Genomic DNA, 24,877 nt, shown 5'->3' on the forward strand with positions numbered 1-24,877 from the left:
TAGTTGAAAATGATGTTTTATGGGGACCTGGGAACGGATTATTCTCATTTTAATGATTTCCTATGGGAAATTAATGTTTGGAATACACACTTTTTGCCTTACACGCATTTTCTGGGAACCAATTAAGTTTGTAAGCCAAGGTATAACTGTACTCACGTAAAGCAACCTATTTAAAACTGCATTTTCCGTGTAGCTCTTTCTCTTGTTTCTATTTATAATTGTATTTTATTGATTATATTCTATTTTGTGATTGTATTTTATTGATTATAGTACCTATGTTTGTCTGTGACTGTAAAGTGTGCTTTGAAAGGCGCTTAAAATATCACGTATTATTATGATGATGATGATTAAATCGAGTGAAGCAAGTAACTCACGCCCGAGTTGTTTCTGTCAATTCCTACAAGTGCCATAAGAGGGCGACAAATCACTTTCCCCGATATTCGACAAGGCTATGGCCTGATGAAAGGAAACTCCTCCTCTTTTTTCAACATACATACGTCGTTGCTTGGCATTCATGTGCCGAAAAAAATGCACCCTACACTCCCAATTGGCCTTTTTTGTCTATTTCATTCAAGGGGTCTCATCGTCTTTTGGGGAAAAAAAAGTGCCAGGATTCCGGAATTGTAAGGGACTTTTCTCCCACCCTTCGAATCCCCGTGGCAGCACTTTCTCTCTCTTTCCACGAGTGGGCCGGCGCATCCAATCCACTGGAGGTCTCCGGAACGGCGGGGGAGGGACCCCTTTGCTCCAGGGATACCCTCTCACACGCTAACACACTCACTCGCTCCTCTCCTTCATTTTTCGCTCGGCTCCCGGTGCGCGAACAATCCAAACGAGAGAGCAAAAGAGAGAAAGAGAGAAAGAGAGAGAGAGAGAACCGCACCGGAAGAGCGAGAGGGAAGGAAAGAGAGCGTTTTGGGGGACAACTACCGTGGAACAGGAACTTTTTTTTCTCGAGTGGAGCACAACATCCATCGGCTGGTTCTTTCCAAAAGGTAACTTTCGTCCTCTTTTGCATCTGTGATGCATTCAATCGACTTCATCTCGTGTGGCACTTTTTTAAACTTCTCCTTTTGCCGTTCGAAAGCGAGGAGAGAAAGTGGCTTTTTTTATTTATTTGTTTTTTTTAGTAAATCATCTGTGCAGTTTGCATTTTCGGGATCTTTTTTTTTAAAGGAATGTTTTTTTAAAAGTTACACGCAATTCACTTTGACGTGTAAGTGGAGTCCACGCGGAAGGTTTGGAGGCGTCACTCGAGCAATAATATTTCACACGAAGAGTCTTAAGGCAACTTTGGTGTTTTCATTCAATCGGGGAGGATGAATGGCAACCCGAGCGCTTGAAACCACAATTGTCCGTTTCATCAGCTCGCGGCGTCCGAACGCAGCGCTAAAAATGCACGGCAGTCAAGAAGCGACAAGGCTTTGAACGCATCAAAAAGTGTTCGCATTTATGAAATCATTTTTCCAGTTTGTCCACCATCGTTCGATTGACGTCGACATTCAACAAACCGCTGTAGTTTTAGCACATACATTTGACATTACATGTTACTGTATATTCCCGTACGTTGAACGCAACACGGGTGTTTTCACTCATTAACACGATTACGTCGTTTCATTTGCTCGCTAAGCAAATCGCCAAATCAAACGCGGAAATTAAAAAAGCCGCACTTATTTCTTTTTAATTTAAGAAACGAGAGAGTGAACTTAATGAGCAGGAACGCACATCGCCGTCGGTGTTCGTTTATAAAATCACGACTTTGATTCCTATTTGCGTATTAAAGTTAACTTGTTGACCCTGAACTCACCACAGTTGTTTCAATTCATGAAATACAATGTTGTCGCTTGTTGACCTTTGAACCCTAAATGAGACATTCATGTTTCAATTGATGAAACCGCGCCATGTGAAATGCTGAATTTTGGGACCGTGATTACGACGTTCATTTATTCAATACGTACAAAGTTTGAATTGCAGACCGTAAAGGCACCACGGCTTGTCTGTCTCTTCATCAAGTCACTCTGATTTTAGTTGATTGTGTCGAGCCGCTCAGTCTCACGGTTTTGCGGTTGATCATTGGAATCCGAGGTTCTGTTCTGCCTTCCGATGTTAGCGCTTGCACGCTGTGCGGGTACTCCGGTTTCCTCCCCCGTTGCAAAAACACGCCCGCTTGCTTGATTGGGGATGACAATTTGTCCTTTCGGGGTGGCTTTGAGCTACTTTGTAGCGGATGCTTGTTTGTTTGAATGTGCCGTGTGATTGGCGAGCGACTAACTCGTTTTGGATGTCCTCCGCTTCTCGTACAAAGTTGAGGATCGCTTCAACACACCCGTAACCTGTCAAGGGGGGGAGAAGAATGCATGGTGCCACCGTGCCTTTAAATCAAATCAAATGACATTTAATGGTTAAAAGAGATCATAACTGCTTGACGGACAGGCGTTTGTTGACTATCTTATTTATTTAGTTATTTATTTATTTATTTATTTATTTAAGATTTATGATTTATTTATGTATGTAGTATTTATTTATTTATTTATTTATTTATTTATTTATTTATTGATGTGTTTATTTATTGATGTGTTTGTGTATTTATTTATTTATTTATTTTTGTATTTATTTATGTATTTATTTATGTATGTATTTATTTATTTTTGATTTATGATTTATTTGTATATGTAGTTTGTATTTATTTATTTATTTAGTTTTTATTTATTTATTTATCTATTTATGTATTTATTTATTTTTAATTTATGATGTATTTATATATGTAGTTTTTATGTATTTATTTATTTATTTACTGTTCTAGAGCAAGGCAAGACGTCCTGGTGTGACATCAGGAACAAGGGGGCGGGACTTTCTGAAACTCGGCATCTCCGGGGTCATTTTTGAAGTAGTTTTGGGACACTTGAAATCATTTTTTCTTGGTGTTTTGCATTTGACTAAAACTATCAGCTTGCGTGTTTTGGCTATTTTAGATGCTATCATGCGTTTTTCTGATGTCAGTTCGGAAACAAAAAAGTGGTGTCGGTTGTCCTTTAAAGTGTGCAGAAGTGAGTTTGGAAGTGGGGGGTGAGGCCACAATGAATGATGAGCAACAACAAAAAGAGAACCCTCCCCAAAAAAAGAAGAATCGCGTTGAAATGGAAAGGTCCGCATGGCACGGCGTAACTAAAGCCACATTTGCATCTGAAAACTTGCCACTGAAAGAAATTCCGAGAGTGTTGCTCCTGTTATTGTCGCCGGAGGCTGAGCTCGCTTGCCTCAATCGCTCTTTCTGCAAAGTGGAAAATGGGAAGAATCACCGGATTCAATGTCGCCAGCATGCATTGTCTTGGTGTTTTCATCCAAAACAACGACATTTGTTCAGAACACTGTTGCCTTACTCGACTTGAATTCATTCACAAATGTATTCGGGAATTGAAAATATGACCTAGAGCGCCATTCACGAATTTTGCATGCTTGGGTGCTGATAAAGCGCTGGCCATGGCCTCTGGCAATGTTTTTTCTTTTTCACCGGGCGGCAGTATTTCCCTTTTTTCCATGTTAGCGCTTTGTTACAGTTAGCTGTTCTCAAAGCGCTATCTAAACCGATATGCGTGTATTGTATTGTATTTTGTACATCCACCCCAATTTCAAGCTCAGATAACTCCAGACCCATATCCCTTAGGAATTAACTTTTTTTTCTCATGAAAGAAGATCCTCTAAGGTTTCCAATTCTGTATTGAATGTTTATGTAGTCCTAAAACTCAACATTCTGTGGATAATGTTTATGAAAAAAAATCACCCAAAATTTTTCAGAGACACAATAATGACAAACTGGAGAAAAAAGAGAGACAAAATGCTGCCAAAAATAAAAAAGATTTGGAATTTGAGTGACAATGACAACAACCCTGGCACTGTAGTGGACACATTTTTTGCACATCGACTGGTATTAAATGTCTTAATAACCACTGTAGTGCCGCCCTTGGTTTTACAATCAGCACAGTTTTTAAGGAGAAGAAAATTTAGGTGGCAAATTTGAGTTTGTCATTGCCAATTCGTAGGGAGATAAAATGCCCCCCCAAAATTGGGAAAGCGAGAAAGATCAGCACAGTTTTTGAGTAGAGGAAAAAGTTTAGGGGGTGAATTTTAGTTTTTTGCACATCGTCTGGCAGTGAAGGAGTTAAAGTACAATGCAGTCACACTCATTATGTGTAAGTTTTTTCAAATATTAATATATGTCACATTTTTGAAAATTTACGATTAGTCCATTTGAATACATGCTTGTAAATGCTCACGTGATCTGCTATGGAGCACGTGAGGCTTTTTTTTCGAGAGTGTGATGGATGGACACGATAGGTAAACAGATGTTGGACAGAAGATGTGCTGTGCTTTGAAAAATGACCTCATGCTAAAATAAATAGGGTGACAAGTACGGACAGCATGCACTTACTTAGGCGCAACAGTTGGCCCACAGCTGAAAAGCAAAACGCACACGGAACAAAAGAGACAAAACGCTGCCAAAAATAAAAAAGACCCCCCAAAAAATTTGAAAAAAAAAATATTTAGCTCAATATGCTCCATTTTATTTCGCCATTTCTCCATTCCCCATATTACTTTTTTCAGGAAAAAAAAAAAGATTTTAAAAATCTGAACAGAAAAATATGTATGTCCAAAAATAGGTTACCAAAACAAAACAAAAAAAAAAAAAAAATCCCCCATGCAAATTTTCAAAGACCCAAAATGACACATTTTAGGAGAAAAAGAGACAAAATACTGCCAAAAATTAAAAAAAGACCACCAAATGTATTGGTAAAAAATATTTAGCTAAATTTACTCAATTGTATTTCACCAATTCTCCCTTCCCCCTATTATTTTTTCAGAATTTTTTTTAAAGCTGAACAGAAAAAATATATGTCCGAAAATAGGTTATTACAAAAAATGTGGGGAAAAAATGACAAAAAAAGAAACAAAATGCTGCTAAAAAGAAAAAAAAAAATATTGGAAAAAATATTTTAAGAAGCTGAACAGAAAAATGTGTCGAAAAATAGGTTACTACAAAAAAGTGGGGGGAAAAAAAAAATTCAAAGATAGAATTGGAAAAAAAAAAATTATTTTTTTAGGAAAACAAAAGATTTGAAAAAAATCACCACAAAAATATTCAAAGAAAAAAAATTAAGAAAAAAAAATATTTGAAAAATCTGAACAGAAAAAAATATATATGTTCAAAAATAGGTTCCTACAAAAAAGTGGGGAGAAAAATGACAAAAAGAGACAAAATGCTGCGAAAAAGAAAAAAAAGCCCCCAGAAATATTGGGATTTTTTTTAAAAAAGCTGAACAGAAAAATATGTATGTCCAAAAATATGTTACTACAAAAAAGTGGGAAAAAAATGACCCAAAACATTTTTCAATGATAGAATTGGAAAAAAATATTATTTTTTCAGGAAAAAAAAAAGATTTGAAAAAAATGACAAAAAAACATTTCAAAGGTAGAATTGGAAAAAAAATAAGAAAAAAAGATGTAAAAAATTTGAACAGAACGAAATATATATGTCCAAAAATAGGTTACAAAAAAAAAATATATATATATATATTTTTATTTTGGGATGTACGGTATGACGCTGTGTGCTTTGGATCAGGTTATAAATGGATGAGGTTTGGGCGTGTGGATGAATAATCCTTGTAACTCCGCCCACTTCATTCATTGGCCGAAGCGAGTCAAGGAAGGGATGTTGTCTGTCTGTCTGTCTGTCTGTCTGTCTGTCTGTCTGTCTGCCTTTTTCCCACGAGCCTTTTTCCCCTTTGACGCCAACGTTTCAGGACAACTTTCCTTTCTTTCTTTCTTTCTTTCTTTCTTTCTTTCTTTCTTTCTTTCTTTCTTTCTTTCTTTCTTTCTTTCTTTCTTTCTTTCTTTCTTTCTTTCTCTTTTTTTTTTCTCTCTTTTTTTCCCATGGGCCATCTTGCCTCCGCCTGGGCCACAAAGCCACCACATCACTCAAACGGAACCTCCCTCTCGTCTTTTCGCCCTTCCCTAGATTATTTTTTTCAGGGAAGAAAAATTAAAAAGCTGAACAGAAAAATATGTATCTCCAAAAATAGGTTACAAAAAAACTGGGGGAAAAAAATTGCAACAAAAATTTTCAGACACAATAATAATCATAATAATAAGAATAATAATGATAATAATAATCATCATCATAATCATAATAGTACTAATAATCATAATAGGGCGGCCCGGTAGTCGAGTGGTTAGCACAGCGGCTTCACAGTGCAGAGGTCGCCGGTTGGCGTCCCGGTCCGGCCTCCCCGTGTGGAGTTTGCATGTTCTCCCCGGACCCGCGTGGATTTTCTCCGGGTCCTCCGGTTTCCTCCCACACTCCAAAAACATGCACGGCAGGCAGATTGACCACTCCAAATTGTCCCTAGGTGTGAGTGTGAGAGTGACTGTTGTATGTCTTTGTGTGCCCTGCGATTGGCTGGCAACCAATTCAGGGTGTCCGAAGACAGCTGAGATAGGCTCCAGCAACCCCCGCCACCCGAATGAGGAAAATGAGATGAGATAATATCATAATAATCATAATAATAAAAGCTTCTGTATTTTGTTTCTACTTTCATTCCTTTCATCACTTTGCTGCTGCGAAATGTAATTTTCTCCACTGCGAGACTAATAAAGGCAAATCCAAATAATAATCATAATCATAATCATGATAATAATACATTACATTTTAAGCGCCTTTCAAAGCTCTTAAGGACACTTTCCAGTCACAGACAAGCGATACCTTGGCTTACTGACTTAATTGATTCCCTGAAAGTGTAATGCGAAAAGTGTGTATTCCAAACATTAATTTCCCATAGGAAACCATTCAAATGAGAATAATCCGTTCCCATGTCCCATAAAACAGAATTTTCAACTAAATAAGCCTTAAAACTACACACAATATACCTTAATTTTTGTATAATAAATGTGCTATGGTATTGTAATGAAAGAAATAAACTGGACTGTATTTATAAAGTGGTTTTATTGAGCTTTGTGATGGTCGTTGATGGCTTGATGGAATGGATAGCTTTTTGCATCAAGTGTCTCAAGGAGTTGTACATCTTGGATATTGCAACAGAACACACTAGAAACTTCATTAATAGCTGGTTCACTTGCTTGTATGTTCTCTTCAAATTGTACAGATGGCGTGTACGGGTTATTTGTGGAGCCTAATTGATGGGATATTTTAACCTTGCAGTCTGCACTTTGCCTTTGAACTATCAATAACGTTGAAACGAGTCCCAATTTCACTGTTTTCTATCGTTTTTCTCACTCTTTTGTTTCAAACTCTGTCGTCTGCCTTTGCTGTGTCGTGTGCTCACAATGTAGTCACAACAATTTCCTCCACCTCCCCAGTGGATGTGACAAGCCACTTACTTTCTCGCCACCGCAGCCTTTTTTGTCAGCAGCTTAGCGACTGGTACGTAGCGACATTCCGGGATGTGGCATTAAGTGGAGAGGAAAATGCTATCCGGCTCACGGAGCTCGAGGATGAGTGTTTGGGATGGCAAGAGGACAAGCATGACGCCAAGAAAGGCTAGCGCCAAGTTGTGTGCAGGCCTGGATCCCAAAGCCTTCTTTCCTCTTCATTTTCTAAATGGCTTGAGTGGGATCCAAAAGGAGCAGAGAGGCTTTTCTTCCTCCAAATTGGCACCTCAGTTCCCTTACAGGAAAAGAAAACACGTCAGGCTAGCGATCGGGCTTAGCGCAAGGCAACATGTCTTTCTTTTCTTTTTTTTTCTTCTTTTTCTTATTTTTATTCTTATTCTTATTCGTATATGCGGTCAGTAAGGGAGAGGCGTCTTGCTGGGTATATTGGTTGGCATTTTGTTCCGGTCGCGCGGGTCATTGAAAGGACACGGCGCGAATGGCGGCAAAGTATCTGGCTAATCTGCCGCCATTACGGTGATTAAATGGCCAGGGATTTCGCCGTTCCCATCAGTAACAATCAATGGCTCCAAAAATCAATAAGACACGTGAGATCTTCTCAGCGAGCGCATCCATCTGTGCAGCCACAAAAAGCGTCAATTAATGTTAAACGAGACGGATTTGGAGCATTAAAAAAAAAAATTAAGCGGTTTATGAACTTGCTTCACGCATCCGCGTTTTTAAAATTTTAATCCCTCCGTCCGCTTGGTCGCTTGCCATATACTTTTACTTTTTTATCTGTCACGCTATTGCTAATCTGTTACTCGCGTTTAGCGTTAAGTAAGTAGTACAGTCATACCTTGGCTTACGAACACTTTAGCTAACGAACTTTTGGCCTTATGAACGTTCTTGTAGCTCCTGAAATGGCAGCTGGCTTTTTTGTCCCTCTATTCCCCGCCCCGAATCTTCGGTTAAAGCCGCACGCGATTGGTCAAGATCCGTGGTAGAGGAGGGAGGGCACACACGCACGCAGCAGTGTGCAGAGGGGAGGGGTTACAGAAACACACACACACGAAAGGGAGATGGATAGAAAATGGATAGAAAAAACAGTGACATTTGGACTCGTTTCAACTTTATTGATAGTTCAATGTCAGAGTGTAGACTGCAAGGTTAAAATATCCTATCAATCAGGCTCCACAATAACCCACAGAAAAATCCGGTGACTGTAAAGTGGCCTTGAAAGTTTTGAAAGCCGCTTAGAAATCAAATGTATTATTATTATTATTAGTAGTAGTAGTAGTAGTAGTAGTAGTAGTATTAGTATTATTACAAGCCATCTGTACAATTTGAAGAGAACATACAAGGGAAGCAGCTATTAATGAAGTTTGTTATTAATGTGTCCGCCTGCATCTGTTGCAATATCACAACTTCTAAGATGTACAACCCAGCTCTCTCTCTTGTTTCTATTTATAATTGTATTTTTTTTATTGCATTGTATTTCTGATTATATTTTATTTATTATTGTACCTATGCTTGTCTGTGACTGTAAAGTGTCCTTAACAGCTTTGAAAGGCACTTAAAATGTAATGTATTATTATTATTATTATTATTATTTACGCTTAAAATGTACTTTATTATTATTATTATTATTATTATTATTATTTTATTTATGCATTGCATATGCATTATTTAAGCTATAGTTTATTTCTTTAATTACAATACCATCGCACATTTATTATACATAGAATAAGGTATATTGTGTGTAGTTTTTAAGGCTTATTTAGTCGAAAACGATGTTTTATGGGGACCTGGGAACGGATTATTCTCATTTTAATGGTTTCCTATGGGAAATTAATGTTTGGAATACACACTTTTCACCTTACACACATTTTCTGGCAACCAATTAAGTTCGTAAGGCAATGTATCACTGTAAGTGAATAAACACGATGAAAATGGACAAATATCTTGTTTGTGTCCCAGTATGAGGCGAAGTCAAGGCTGGAGAAGTTGGCCGCTGCCGCCGCTGTCGCCGCTGCTGCTGCCGCTGCTGCTGCCGCTGCTGCTGGTCCTTCTGGGAGTTTTGGGGGCGACGGCGCAGAAGCTGCCCACGCGCGATGAGGGACTTTTCCAGATGCAAATCCGAGACAAATCCATCTTCCACGACTCGTCTGTCATTCCCGACGGAGCTGAGATCACTGGCTATCTTTTCAGGGACACGCCCAAAAGGTGAGAAAAAAAACAGCACAAAAACAACCTTTGCTATTCTTTTTTAAAGGACAACCGACGCCCCGCACAAGTTGTGTCCATCATTTGTAAAATCACTTGAAATGACTTCTACTGAGCGTATTGTACAAAGATTCCAGCGCATCTAGCTATATTTTACCTTTTAAGACTCGCGCTGAATATTCAGGAAGTCTTGTTTTCAAGTTGATGACAATTCCTGACGTGACGTCACGGGGGGGACGCCCCTGACCGAGAAAGCGACACACAATGCATTTTGGGTCCTTCTTTTTCATCTGAAAACACCGTGTTGATGGCGAAATTAGAAGGAAAACACATAAATTGGTGAATTGTTGTGTGTTGCACCAAGACTACTATTTGATACTAGTTGACAGCAGACAAATTAGCCCATTTCCAACGGAGCTTGTGCGCCATCTTGTGCATTTTCTGGGACGCTACAACTCAAGGACACTTTAACTCATTTTTCTTGGTGTTTTGCATTTGACTAAAAATATCGGCCTGTGTGTTTTATATATGCTATAAAACGTTTTTCTGATGTAAGTTAGAAAACCAAAAAATGGTGTCGCTTGTCCTTTAACGCCATGTGGGTTGACAGCAAAATAAATAATTCATCTGAGAAACACGCTAACATGTGGTGTTAGGTTAGCAACCGAAAGCACATAGCTATCCAGGTTTCAGCAAAATCTAACGTTACCGTTTGTGATGACCCCCCCACCCAGGTACTACTTTGTGGTGGAAGAAGACAACACGCCGCTGTCGGTGACGGTGACGCCGTGCGACGCCCCGCTGGAGTGGACGCTGACGTTGCAGGAGTTGCCCGAGGAGGCGAGCGGCGAGGCGTCAGGTAATGGCGAGGGACGACCGCCAGTGAGCTTTAATGAGCGGTCTGCTGTGGAAAAGGGCGCTCGTCGCTGAGGTTTTCATTAAGTCGCTCCGTCTACCGCTTGCGTCTTTAATTTGACACTCGCCGTGTGTGATTCAAAGACATGACGGCCCTTTACTTAGCGCTGATGGTTTCAAGTTCGGGTCCCGCTGCGCTCGTCTGTGTCTCGCCTCCTCCTCTTGTGTTTCCCTTCGCGTAGATCATCCAGTGTCCGAAAAAAAAATCTTCCCGTTCTGTTCTGTTCAAAACTTTGCTAACGATATCGACATATTACCATATGGTGTCGGCGATACTGATGTGACGGTGATACTGATGCGAAAAACTTTGCTAAGGATATCAACATATCACCATGTCGTATCGGCAATACTGATGCGAAAACTTTAGCGAACGATATCAACACATCACCATACGATATCGGTGATACTGATGCGAAAAACTTTGCTAACGGTATCAACATACCACCGTATGATATCGGCGATACTGATGCAAACAACTTTGCTAACGATATCAACATACCAGTATATGGTATTGGTAATACTGATGCGAAAAACTTTGCTAACGATATCAACATACCAGTATATGGTCTTGGTAATACTGATGCAAAAAATTTAGCGAATGATATCAACATATCACCATATGGTATCAGTAATACTGATGCGAATAATGATAGCTAATAGCTAGCTAGCTAACTTGCTAGTAATAATAATCCATTTCATTTATAAGTGCCTTTCAAAACTCTCAAGGTCACTTTACAGTCACGGGATCAGTTTTTCTGTGGGTGAGTAGTGGCAGCCACACGCGCCAGCGTTCACTCAGCCCGGGAGTCACTCAAAAAGATAGAAATCTAGCTGGCTGGCTAATAGAATGCTAGATAGCTAATAGATCGCTAGACATCTAATATGTTTCCTGACTCAATTAGCTAGCTAGCCGGCCACATAGCCGATAGATAGCCAATATGATACAAATGGTATCATGATACCATTGATAACAGTAGTATCAGAATTTATCGTCCGCGATTCAAATAGTAGCGTGATACTTTTCACGGTGCTACAGATAGTATTACAATACTGTCCCAATGTTCCAAATAGATTTGCGGTACTTTGCCACGTCACAAAACGACGCCGGCGGTTGCGCATGGCGTACGTGCGGTTAGCACATCTGCCTCTCGTGATATCGGATACGCAGTCCAGAAAAATGTAACAAAAAATGGATGGATGGAAACTTTGTCGATGATATCGATATTAACAAGATTATAGATATTATGAGCATACTTTGGAAACCAGATGGATGGTATGTTATGATAATTAGCCAGTGATACCGATAGCGTATCGTGATACTTTTTCCACATGAGGCTATGAATGGTAACGTTTCGTACGGGAACACCTGGATTTAAATGTCATGTCTAAGCTCAACCAGATGATTTATTGCTAGCGTTCGCCGTCGCTGACTTGTTCTTGGCATCAAAAAAGGCAACGCCGTCCGTCTCTTCCTAAAGTGGATCAAGCGTTTCAAATTTGGAGTTTGTTCTCATGGCTGCGCCGAGAGCAGATCACTGGAGCGTTAATTTTTAGTACGCCGTCGAGAACACTCTTTGGTTGACAAACATAATATTATGGTTTCTCTAGCATGAGCTTGAACTGTTTCCGAAGCCACAAGGAGCTTCTTTGTAGCCAAAGCCAAGTCAACGACACGGCCTGTGATCTTTTTGGGATGTTTACAGTGAAAACACGGCGGGGGGTGTTTTTTGGGGGTAATTGGAACGCTTGAGGCTTTCTCCAAAAGAAAAAAACATACTCATGGTATCACGCTACTTCATCAGTGATACCTCAGTTTACGAACTTGATTCGTTCCCAGAAAGTGTGTGTAAGGCGAAAAGTTATGAGTGATTTACAGATGTTTGCGACAGTCTCACGCGCGATACTTGCCAACAACGTTGATAGCAGTGCGAAATGCCGCCAACGATATTGCTGATGAACGATACTTTTGCAACGACCGCGATATTACCAGAACTCTTTGCCAACACTAACGATTGCGTCACAAAGTTTTACCAACAGTGTTTTGTGTAAAGATCACAATATTAGATTGATGGTTTGGATACAGTACGATGATAAAGCAATACCGATACTGTCACTCAACGAATCGTCTTGCCAACGATATCGACCGCACAGGGAAACAATTTTGGTCCGATTTTGTCCTCAGGGGAGCCCGAACCGTTGGAACAGCAGAAGCAGCAGATGACGGCGGACGAAGGTACGCAGCTGTTCACCTACAAGGGCAACGACGTGGAGTCCTACGTGGCCACCAGTACGCCGTCGGGCGTCTACCGGCTGCAGCTTCTGTCCACCGAGAAGGACAGCAACTTCAAGGTGTACGCCTCCACCACGCCGGAGTCTGACCAGCCCTACCCGGAACTACCGTACGACCCTCGCGTGGACGTCACCTCGCTGGCTCGTACCACCGTCACCCTGGCCTGGAAGCCCACCCCGACCGGGTTCCTGATGGGCCAGCCGGTGCAGTACTGCGTGGTCATCAACAAGGAGCACAACTTCAAGAGCATGTGCGCCGCCGAAGCCAAGATTGGCGCGGACGACGCCTTCATGTTGGTCCCCAAGCCGGGTAGGGACTTCAGTCCTTTCGATTTTGCCCATTTTGGCTTCGTCCCGCCTGGGAAAGGTCCGACGAGCAACAAGATCTCGCGGGCGTACCCGGCCAAGGCCAAAGTGTCGGACATTCACAAGCTGTGCATCGGGAACAAGAACATCTTCACCGTCTCTGACCTGAAGCCCGATACGCAGTACTACTTTGACGTGTTTGCCGTTAACTCCGCCACCAACACCAGCACGGCCTACGTGGGCACCTTCGCCCGGACGAAAGAAGAAGCCCGGCAGAAGACGGCGCAGCTGAAGGACGGCAAGGTGTCGGATGTTTTCATCAAGAGAAAAGGCAGCGAGTTCCTCCGTTTCGCTCCCGTGTCGTCGCACCAGCGGGTGACCTTTTTCGTACACACCTGCTTGGACGCCGTACAGGTCCAGGTGCGGCGCGACGGCAAACTACTACTCTCGCAAAACGTGGAGGGCGTGCGACAGTTCCAACTGCGCGGCAAGCCCAAGGCCAAGTACCTGATCCGCCTGCGCGGGAGCCGCAAAGGCGCCTCCACCCTGAAGTTCCTGGCCAGCACCCGAGCGGGCGGCAAGCAGCCTTTCCCGTCCCTGCCCGAGGACACCCGCATCAAAGCCTTCGACAAGCTCCGTACCTGTTCCTCCGTCACCGTGGCCTGGTTGGGAACGCAGGAACGCAACAAATACTGCATCTACCGCAAAGAAGTCGCCGACGACTACGGCGAGGAGCGGAGGCGACGCGAGCAGAACCGCTGCGCCGGGCCCGAGACGCGCCGCAAGTCCGAGAAGGTCCTGTGCAAGTACTTCTACAGTCCCAACCTGCAGAAGGCGGTGACCACCGAGACGGTGACGGGCTTGGAACCCGGCAAGAATTACCTGCTGGACGTCTACGTGGTGGCGCACGGCGGCCATTCGGTCAAGTACCAGAGCAAACTGGTGAAAACGAGGAAGTACTGCTAACACTTGACTATGCCGCGGAAGAAGAAATCTATTATAAATATATCTATGGAATAAGTTTATTGAACTCTTTGAAAGATACACAGACTGACTACTCACCTGCGACGCCAGACGCGACCGTTGCCTCCATATTTATGTTGACATTCGACCTCGTGAGCGGGCTTGGCTTTCGGCGTCGCTGCACGACTCTTGACCGTCGGACATCGGAAAACAACGGAAAAAGTGACTGATTGTTGTGGTTTTTTTTTATGGAACACATACACTCAAAAGTAAAGTTTTGAGTAAGGCTGGGCGGGGGGGTGTTCACATTTAGGCATTCCTCTCTGGAGTTCTCTCAAAAGAAAATCTGATTGGTTTCAGCCACTGTGTGATTTGTCATCAAGCGATTTTTCTGCAGTTTACACAATACAGGTAACATCCCACTTACGACCACCCGTACTTATGACCACGACCTCCAGACCCTATTTTTTAAATTTGAATTCTGCGCCTGGCACCGCAACGCGCTAGCAGGCCGGCAACGTGTACGACAATTTTGTCCAGCCAGCCAGCATGTCACTCTCGCACAGCAATCGACCGTGTGATGGCACCAGCGTTTGCGAATCATTTAGCCTCCGAGTCTCTATTCAACATTTTCAATGGATTTCGACTTATGACCATTTTGACTTACGACCGTTTGGTCGCAACGGAACTCAGTCGTAAGTCGGATGTTACCTGTACATTAACAAACAACATTTTTTTTACACAACTGTGTACTTTGAGTTCCACATCGTGACTACTTTTTACCACCACCGCATGCCACAATCATTTCGGATCACCATCACGTGATCAATTATGTCAATGCCAAATGTGTGTGTGTGTGTGTCTGAAATATTATTGTACAGCGTTGCCTCACTATCTCGCATATTTTTTTTTTCTTAGCAATCATTTTTGTTGTCAAACGACTTATCGCGATTCCCTCGCACGCGGCAAAAGGACAGATGCACTTTTTCAGTCATTTACAGTAAAACACACATCTGTGTAAGCTCTTAGTCGTACAGGAGTGGTCCATCGACGAAAAGGTTTCTTCAGTCGTCATCTGTACTTCTTTGAAGGAGTCAGACGTTTCGCTTCTTATCCAAGAAACTTCGTCAGCAAACTAAAGTCTTACTGGTAGTTTCGGCCCTAAGACTACTGGTACTACTGGTAGTTTCGGCCCTACGTATAGGGCCGAAACTTCAAAGTCCGACACCTTCAAAGAAGTACAGATGACGGCTGAAGTAAAACACACACACAAAAAAAAACGCTGCTGTCGGCCACAGCTCACGAAAAGACACTCAGTTGAAGATGCGGCAAGGTTACAATATGTACAGTATTTTCTGTACATTTTTTTTGCTGGCAATTTTTTTGTTCTTTCTTTGTGTTTAAATTTGTACGCTGTGTTTTAAAAAGTGTCGTTTTAATATGTTCAAAGCATGTGTGACGGCTCAAAATGGAACAAATATCTTTTATCCCCATTTTTCACATGTCGTGTCCTGTTTGTTATTTAGCGCTAGATTAAAAAAAAACAAGAGAACATAATCAGTCACTTTTTCGCTGGTGAAAATACAAAAAAAAATGATACACGGATCCAAGGATGCTTATCTTGTACAGGCAGAACTTTTGCAAGTTATACGGAGACTTTTAAATTATTTTCTACTTTTTCTGTCTGTGTGTGTTTCTTCTCTTGATGATGACGTGTTTCCATGACATTCCCTTGTGTAATCGCTTTCTTGTAACTATGTCCTGTGCTTGGCAAATATTGCGCTATTATCACTGTATCAATGTGAGTGAGGGTCTGTGTGTGTGTGAGTGAGTGTGTGTCACATGTACAGAGTTGTCCTGCCAAATATTCATGTACATAAAGACTAAATATCGAAGACGTAATCCCCGTGTCAACCCACGGGTGTCGTGTTCTTTTCGGGATGATAGTGCTTCCTGTTTACGTTGAACGTGATCTTCCGCGAAAGACGTTTGCAAGGATCGCAAAGGACTATGTCAATCAAGTGAAGACACGCCCCTCCCCCCCAATGAACAAAAAATGAAGATGTCGGCCGTTTTTGATTGAATCATCCATTTCTTCGTTTTCAATACCTGCCGTCAAGTTAGTGGCCCAAATTAGAGGTTTTGGCAAATTTCACCAAGTCCCCACTTAGTCTCAACTTTTTGGGTTGAATTGCCAAAATGGAGATTGTCAACGTATGAGCGCAAAAATCTCCACAAAATGGCTGCTTCAAACTATACACTGCAACGTCCTGTTTACTTTGTTGATAGAAGGAACTGACGTGTAGGGTTTTATTTTTTGTTTGTAGGACCCACAAAACACCATCACCCCTTTAACGCCGTAATGCCGATCCTGTCAGACGAAGCGTCTGGCTTTTTACCACCCGCAGGTTTGCGTGATATCATGGCGAGAAGTTCAGGTGAACCTTGTCACGTATGCTTAGCGTCAAACGAGCGCACCCCACTTGGAGGAAAAGCAAAGAGGCTCCTGCTCCCCCTGAATTCTATTAACCTCACGTTGCCCCGTAATAATAATAATAATGCCATTGTCGTTAATAACCCAGGAAAGTTGTACTGTGATACCTTGGCTTACGCACTTAATTGGTTCCCAGACAGAGTGTGTAAGGCGAAAAGTGTGTATCCCAAAAATTTATTTCCCATAGGAAACCATTAAAATGAGAATAATCCGTTCCCAGGTCTCTATAAAATATAATTTTCAACTAAATAAGCCTTAAAACTACAAACAATATACCTTATTCTATGTATAATAAATGTGCTATTGTATTGTAATGAAAGAAATACACTGCATTGTATAATAAAGTCATTATATTTACCTTTGTGATGGTCGTTGATGGCTTGATGGAATGAGGTTCAGACTTCTCTTTCTGTGTTATGAAAGTCCGGTTAGGCATCTTTTTCCAAAAAAGGCCGGTCTCATCTACATTAAATACTTGCTGAGGAACGTACCCTTCTTCTTTGATCATTTCGAGGAATGATCCCTTGTATCAATAAACGGCGAACTTCCAGGTTGACGCATGACGATATCAGAATGAATTAGCCGTGCTTTCTCGTATATAATTGCTTCACTCACGCTGTTGCCGGCTAGTTGCTTTTCGTTAATTCAAAGTTTTTCAACCTCTTCTATTGCCCGAGATCGTTGCTTAGACAACACGGAAATACCTTTAGCAACACAAGCACCTTTAAAACCTTCTTTGTTGCGATGGATGGTAGAAATGGTCAACTTAGCATGCTGGTACTGGGCTGCTAAGTAAGACAAACGCACACCTCGTTCGTGTTTCTCAATGATCTCCTTCTTCTCCTCGACTCTAATTTTGTTTTGTGTCTTCTTCGGCTAAACACGACCCTGTGGTGGGGTCTTTTTCGGTCCCATAACAGCAAAAGTATCTGTAAAAAAAAAATCCTTGACGATCGACGTGCGCACTCAAAGAAAGGGGATGTGGAAAGGTAGGCCAGCTGGGGCGCTGTTCGGTCATGTGGTTTGGTGATCTTCCGCCGAAGATTTCTCCGCCAGCCGCGGTGGGGCGGCGCTTCATGTGTATCCCGAAAAGTAGTGCTTATGCCAAGGTTTCATTTTCATACATTTAATGTTCGTAAACTGAAAAATTCAAGGTGTTCGTAAACCGAGGCCCCACTGTACTTTTTTTCCAGTTGGAATTGGACAAAACTAAGCTTGACTTTTCAACAATGGTGCTGATGGAATGACCAGTGTACATAACAGGAGACCTGGCTTGCATCCAGGCCGCAAAAAAACTAAAATAAAAATGGAGCTGCAATAACAACAAGGGCGCTGCGACTTGTCATTTCTTCTTCTTCATTTCTTAATTCATCGGCTCTTGTAATTGCCGCAAAAGACGAGAGAGTCTCGGCCAAATGAAAGGACGCTTCATCCCGTGACCTCACCACTTGAGGAAATGCTTTATTCGGCCTTGGAATAGGGAGTTGCGGCCAGTCGGGGCGGAGGTGGCCGGGCCCCCCTCCCGTCGTAGCGGTCGGTATCAGGTTTGGGCTATTTGAGGCTGGGGGGGGATGCACACATCAATTTTGGCAAATGTTGTATGGAAGCATTTGTGCGTGGGCCAAACGGGAGGTTTCCCCTCCAGAGAAAATATTTGCTCCAGCTTGAAAGAAGCCCCTCTCGACCGTGTCCTAAACGTGATTTGTGTCATTTTTGGCATCACCCGACGGTCATGGCTTGGCGGCGCTCCCAAAAGTGTCCAAGTTTTGCTCGGCGCACTATTGAATGAAGAGAGAAATACGCTTGTGTCATGTGATTTGTCGGGGTTTTTTTTTTTCATCGTCTATCTAAGCTACCTACCGCTTTGGTCTATCAGGCGGAGGCGGAGGCGGCAAGTAACGTCTGGACCGCATCCCCAAAGGAGATTTAGAAGAAACCGAGAAAAAAAGTCAGTCATTTTAAATCCATTCACTTGGCCCCCGTGCTAAAGAATGTGACGCCCGTCTGTCTGTCTAAAAATAAAATAAAATAAAATAATATTTGGATTGGATGTGCCTTTATTCGTCTCGCAGTGAAGGAATTTACATTTCACAGCAGCAAAGTTTTGAAAGTAAGAGGAAAGGAAAGAAAGAAGTAGAAAAAAGGAAAGGCCACTCTCGCAGCGCCATCTTGAAGTAAAAAAAAAACAAAACAAAAAAACTAAATAACAAATAATATGACAACACAAAGACACATAGTCATTCATTCTTCAGCACTTTCTGTACCCTCTTTGTGACATGAAGCAGTTCTAGATGAAAGAGGAGAGGATCAAAGCATCCTTTTCAACAGTGGATCAGAGACGTCATGGTGGAATGTGCATGTCTACTACAAGCTAAATGTGGAGCAAACACCAAGCTGTAGCATCCATTGACCTATTAATAATAATAATAATAATAATAATAATAATAATAATAATAATAATAATAATAACACATTTCATTCATAAGAACCTTTGAAAACTCTCAAGGTCACTTTACAGTCATAGGATATTTTTTTCTGTGGGTGAGCAGCGGCAGCGTTCACTCAACGGAAGTAAATAGATAGAAAGATAGCTAGCTAACTAATAGATAGCTCATAGATAGCTAGTAAGATATCTAGCTAGATATCTGTATAGCTAATGATTGCTAGCTAGATAGCTAAAAGCTAGCTAGATAGCTACCCAGCTAGATAGCTGGCAAATATATAACAAATAGATAGATAGCTAGGTAGCTAGCTAGAGAGTTTGATAGATAGATAGCTGCATAGCGAAATAAATAGTATCATATACACATGAAGACATTCTAACAATGAAGAATTTGAGGAAAATTTGATGTCATGCAAAATATTAGTGAACTCCACAAGACCTCAGTCTAGGGAACTGAACTTTAGGGGACCCCACCTTTAGCCCTATTGATTTCTTTCAAAGATTATTTTTTATTTTTATGTTGAAACATAAAGAACAACACAAAGTGTTTTGTAAACACATTCAAAGGGGGAAAATATTAAATTTGGTAAAGTAGTTCCTCAAAAAGAAACGATTTTGTCAGCCATTGTTTTGTTCTTGAACAAAAATAAGTAAAATAAATGTGTATTTTTTTCAAAACTTTAATCTTTGGACAATAAAGTATACATCTTTATTTGTATTTCACGACGGCATGAATGAGCAACTTTGTACTTTTCTGTCTTGACATCCACGTTCGCTTCAACCAAGTGCTGCTTTTGCTAAGTCATCACTGATTGGATGCAACAAAAAGTCCACCTTCTGGCTACAACCTTTTTGGACCAATCAGACGGCGCCGTTTGCCTTTCCTGCCCAGAACCCAGTAGCAACAAGTCCGACCTGGACCTGGACCTGGACCGGGACCCGCACCTGGACTATCCCCGCAGTAGAAGACGTCAAGAATTTTAAAGTGAGAATGTTCCCTTTGACATCCAGCTTCCACGAGGTCCATTTTGTCGACTTTTTGCTTTTGTCTGCCCGGTTATGACAGCGGACCATGTTGGGGATGTACGTGCCGGACAGATTCGCCCTCCAGTCGTCCAAGGTCCAGGATGGAATCGGTCTGTTCACGGCGCGCCGGGTTAAAAAGGTTTGTCGTCCTTTCCCCACCTCGAGTGAAGTGACTCGAACTCTGCGTGTTTTGTGTCCAACTGGCCCTTCTTTTCAAAGCGGCTGTCAAACGCGAGCGAGTTGTGACGTGGGTGCCACGTAGCAAACACAACTTTTTTAGCGTGTGTGTGTGTGTTACTTTCTTTCCCCATCCTCCTCTCCACGACAATTTCTCCCCCTCTAAACGTTGTCTGTCAGTTCACCTCGACACATCAAATCGATTTTTTATTAAAAATGATATGCGAGCAGCTTACAAAGACACTTAGGGAGCATCTCGTAACTGTTTCGATGAAGTAGTTCTTTAAAAAACGGGGGGAAGATGACGCGTGGGTCCCCACGCCACGCCCCCCTGTCTGGAGTTTGGGAAGTTGAAGGTGCGTTCAATTGCTCCCCTTAAGTATAGGAAAAATAACCACCAACTGAATATGCACTTATTAATAGACAGATTAAAGTTGCAGTTTATGACAACGTATTCAGGTTTATCTCGATGGTCGCAACTGCTACAATCTGAAAAGGGTCATTCCGATTTACCACCTGACTTAAATGCAGCATACAACATTTCGCGAACATTAAAAGAAAAACAAGAAATAATTCCGAGTTCCTACTCTCCACAAATGCAACATACAACATTTTGAGAACATTGAAAAAACAATATCAATATGTTGATGGTTACACGTGATGTCACTTTTAGTTAGCAGCTAGTAGCAAAATCGACGCATACTAATAGTAAATATTGAAACATTTTGCTCTTTAAATCAATATGTATTTTATTTTATTGTAGTAACTCGTGAGCAGTCGTTGGTGGTTACCTGGGCACACGTGATGTTAATTTTGGTGAGCAGCGAGTAGCAAAATGGGCGCCTACTGATATGGATAAATACTGAAACTTTATGCTACTTAATTCTTAGACCGCAAACGTAATATTCGAATTTACCAACTTTTATCAATTTGTGTTTAAAACCATGTTTATTGCTTTTAGGCCACATGTTTTATTGTTTTGTTTTTAAAGGGAGAAAAGTTTGGTCCCTTCGCAGGGGAAAAGAAATTACCATGCGAGTTGGACGAAAGCTCCGATACGAGACTAATGTGGGAGGTGAGTGCATGTTTTGCTATCTGGATTGTCTTTGTTCAAGCGATAAACTGCCCTCAACATTTAAACATTCAAGGGGTCACGAAGATAACCAGAATATGACGCAGACAGACTTCCGCCAAGGCTGGAAAATGTGGCATAATCTTGTCTGTGTTTACTTGTATGTGAACGACCTACTTCCGGTTTTGTGTTGGCTCGTCAAAAACGCTGCTAAGCGACAGAAATGTCAATTTGTGTTATATTGTCCATTTATAGCTGGCTACCTAACTAGCTATCTATTTGCTATCTATTAGCTATCTATCTATTAGTTATCCATTAGCCAGCTAGCTAACTTTCTATTTGAGTTATTGTAGGCTACCTGGCTGGCTATCTATTTACTATCTATAGCTATCTGGCTATCTATTAGTTATTTATTGGCTAGCTAATCTTGCTATCTAGCTAGCTATCTAGCTGGCTACCTTGCTACATATCTATTTGCTAACTAGCTTTCTAACTGGATACCTAACTAGCTATCTATTAGCTATCTATCTCGCTAGCTATTTATTAGTTATCCATTAGCCAGCTAGCTAACCTATCTACTTATTCTAGGCTATCTAGCTGGCTATTTATTTTCTATCTATTAGCTAGCTGGCTAGCTCTCTAACTGGCTATCTATTAGTTATTTATTGGCTAGCTAATCTCACTATCTGGCTAGCTCTCTAGCTGGCTATCTATTAGTTATTTATTGGCTAGCTAATCTCACTATCTAGCTGGCCAGCTTGCTAAATATCTATTTGATATTTATTTGCTAACTAGCTGTAAAGTGACCTTGAGAGTTTTGCATGGCGCTTATAAATGAAATGTATTATTATTATTATTTCATTACACCGGTATCCAGTGAGTAGTGTTGGTTAGTTTTCAAAGTTAAAAAGTTAGTTAAGAAAGAGGTCCAGTGTGCGCGCTTCAAGCTGCTTATGAACACTATACGTTGAAGTTTATTGACCGACAAAATATGAATCAAAAATAATTAATGCACTAAACCAGCTCTAGGTTAGCACACAATGCAAACCGCATAGATCGGTTAATGGTTTAAAAATTGGTTTAATGTGTTTCCTGCTGTATGTTTGTATAACGCATCATACTGTATTGCAGGTGCGTGGCAACAAGGGTGACGTCCTCTATATCTTGGACGCCAGTAATCCGCGCTATGCTAACTGGCTACGTTTTGTCCATCAAGCACCCTCGCAGGAGCAGAAGAACCTTGCAGCCATACAGGTACATTTCTTCATCCAAGCGGACACAGCGGAGCCTTTTAATACCACTTTAAATAAGTTGCGGCAGACGATAACTCACCGTTTCACTCCAAAATCTTTGTGGTGTCTACTGGAGCCCACTTTAGAGCGCCTCATTGTCGGCCGTGAATGTGCGCATGTCACGCAGAAAAATTCACAAGTGTGGGGAGGGTGTAAATATGTATTTTTAAAAGGCTGACATGACAGCCTTTGTGTTGTTTGAGGCTTCAGGCTAGCGTGACCACTTTTGGCCGAAACATACTAAAATCCAAGTGAATATAAACATACCAAAATCCAAGTGAATATATATGAGCCAGGGGGACAAGTGAGCCAGGTTCAAAGTTCACCTGATCAAACCCTTGAAAAAAAATGTCTTTATTAACTTTGCTGTCCAAAGACATCCGGATAATGACGTCAAACCTCCATTTTGTCCAAACAGAGGGGATTCCAAATAGGCATAAATAACCATTACGATGATGAAAGCGGCACAATAAATGTCAGCGCTGACGAAAGGCAGAGGTTTACGGCACACGCGCTTGACCTTTGGGCGACCAATCATGTGGGCCGTTGGGGGTATTAATGGGGCGCACCTCTTTGACCTGTTGGATTTTTTTCCCCCCTCCCCGTTTTGCTGAAGGATCATCTCCTCGTCACAGACGCCGAAAGCTAAAAACAAATGATGAGCAGCCATTTTTAAAAACACCATCCTCCATATTGACAGCACTGGTAGTTTGAAATGCTTTTAACTCACTGCCAGGGTTTTTGTCATTTTCACTCAAGTTCCAGGACCCACAGAATATTGAGTTTTGGGACTACGATCTATCTATTTAGCTATCTGGCTGGCTATCTAGCTGGCTAGATTTTTATCTATTTGAGTTATGTCCAGGTACAAAAGTATTTTGTACCTTACATATTTCATGTTCGTAAGGTGATAAATTCGTAAGATAAAGCGTTCGTAAGCCGAGGTATCTCACTGTGTTTAATGGCGACTTTTTCCAACGCCCAACAATGTTGTTTTTGTGAATCCATTCTGCTGCTCCTGAACGGCTTTGTAATTTCGCCTTAAAACCTCTGCGCGCGCTTTTCAGGACGGCGAAAACATCTTCTACTTGGCCGTGGACGACATCGAGACGGACACGGAGCTCCTCATCGGCTTCCTGGACAGCGATATGGAAGAGGAGGAGGAGGAGGAAGAGGAGGAGCTTAGCAAAGACGAGGACGAGAGCAGCAAAGAGGCAAAGCACCTGGTTGAAATGGGTACGCCCATCGCCATCATCATCATCATCATCGTCGTCATCATCATCATCATCCAATAGTCCAATTGATCTTCACTTGGACTTTTTGTTGATTACCAGAACTGGTCATCAAGAAGGAGGACCACCCGTGTCTACTATGTGAGAGCAGCTTCCCTAGCGAAGAAATCCTGGCCGCCCACCTGCAGAGTCTGCACCAGAGACCCGGCACGGATGAAAAGGACTTCAAGTGCAGGAACTGCGGCAAAAAGTTCCCTGTCAAGCAAGCGTTGCAACGCCAGTGGGTACCATCTTCATATCTTCAATCTGTTAGAAGGAGAATCCACCATCTTGGTTTCCGTTCGGGTTGTCGCTTGTTACTGTGGCAATTGGGGTTTAGTCACCAATGCATCGGATTGGATTAGCCTTTATTACTGTTATGGTGGAGAAGTAATAATAATAATACATGTCATTTCTAAGTGCCTTTCAAAACTCTCAAGGTCACTTTACAGTCACAGGATCAGTTTTCCTGTAGGTTAGCAGCGGCAGCCACATGCCCCAGCGTTCACTCAACCCCAAAGTAACACAAATAGATAGAAAGCTAGCTAGCTAGCTAATGGATAGCTAATAGATAGCGGGATAGACAGCTAACAGCCAGCCAGCTAGATGGCTAACAGCCAGCCGGCTAGACAGCTAATAGCTAGCTAGCTAACGTATAGCTAATAAATAGCGAGATGGCCAACAACTAGAGAGCGAACAGCCATACAGCGAGACAGCTAATAGCCAACAGCTAGCCAGCTAGCTAGCTAGGTAATGGATAGCTAATAAATAGCTAACAGTACATTTCACAGCAGTGATGCAAGTAAGCAAAAAGTGATGCAAAAAGGGAAGGAAGAAGTAGAAAAACAAAATACAGGAGCTGCTGTAAAGGCACCTCCTCTCGCGACGCCATCTTGAAGTCAAAAGGACAAAAAAAAAACTCTTGCTGCCGACTCGACCGCCATCTTGGACGTCTTAGACATTGAAATCATTTGTGGTTTTGTCAAATAATTGCCTTGATGACATTAGAACTTGACAGGA

At 41.8% G+C, this 24,877-nt stretch overlaps 2 protein-coding genes across 4 annotated transcripts in view; both read left to right on the forward strand.

The window, feature by feature from the left end:
* Positions 1–765: 765 nt before the first annotated feature.
* ndnf (neuron-derived neurotrophic factor) lies at positions 766–18,481 on the forward strand. Of its 2 annotated transcripts, none has more exons than XM_089001544.1 (5): positions 766–995; positions 9,364–9,405; positions 9,436–9,609; positions 10,344–10,468; positions 12,707–18,481. In XM_089001544.1, exons 2-5 carry the CDS (start codon positions 9,365–9,367, stop codon positions 14,083–14,085), a joined length of 1,719 nt encoding a protein of 572 aa, XP_088857670.1. In that variant the 5' UTR covers positions 766–995; position 9,364; the 3' UTR covers positions 14,086–18,481. The 2 variants fall into 2 exon arrangements, with proteins under 2 accessions (XP_088857670.1, XP_088857672.1); XM_089001546.1 differs by having other exon boundaries at positions 9,442–9,609.
* Positions 18,482–19,120: 639 nt separating this feature from the next.
* Positions 19,121–24,877, forward strand: part of prdm5 (PR domain containing 5) — a 28,497-nt gene continuing 22,740 nt past the window's right edge. The window contains exons 1-6 of one of the 2 annotated variants that reach the window (XM_089001611.1): positions 19,122–20,004; positions 20,086–20,184; positions 21,214–21,297; positions 22,426–22,548; positions 23,654–23,822; positions 23,921–24,098. In XM_089001611.1, the coding sequence (XP_088857737.1) occupies positions 20,092–20,184; positions 21,214–21,297; positions 22,426–22,548; positions 23,654–23,822; positions 23,921–24,098 (647 nt within the window). In that variant the 5' untranslated portion in view covers positions 19,122–20,004; positions 20,086–20,091. Of the gene's footprint in view, positions 20,185–21,213; positions 21,298–22,425; positions 22,549–23,653; positions 23,823–23,920; positions 24,099–24,877 lie in introns of both variants that reach the window. The other variant, XM_089001610.1, reaches the window with a different exon arrangement.

The sequence above is a fragment of the Hippocampus bargibanti genome, linkage group LG07, assembly GCF_051943395.1.
Source record: "Hippocampus bargibanti isolate YZ-2025 linkage group LG07, ASM5194339v1, whole genome shotgun sequence".
Taxonomy (NCBI): Eukaryota; Metazoa; Chordata; class Actinopteri; order Syngnathiformes; family Syngnathidae; genus Hippocampus; species Hippocampus bargibanti.

Excerpts from the sequence above, each read along its gene's own strand:
- ndnf (XM_089001544.1), top strand. The coding sequence starts at position 9,365 with ATGAGGCGAAGTCAAGGCTGGAGAAGTTGGCCGCTGCCGCC. Across the intron at positions 9,406-9,435 it reads AGAAGTTGGCCGCTGCCGCC|GCCGCTGCTGCTGGTCCTTC; the intron begins GCTGTCGCCGCT and ends GCCGCTGCTGCT. Across the intron at positions 10,469-12,706 it reads GGCGAGCGGCGAGGCGTCAG|GGGAGCCCGAACCGTTGGAA; the intron begins GTAATGGCGAGG and ends TTTTGTCCTCAG.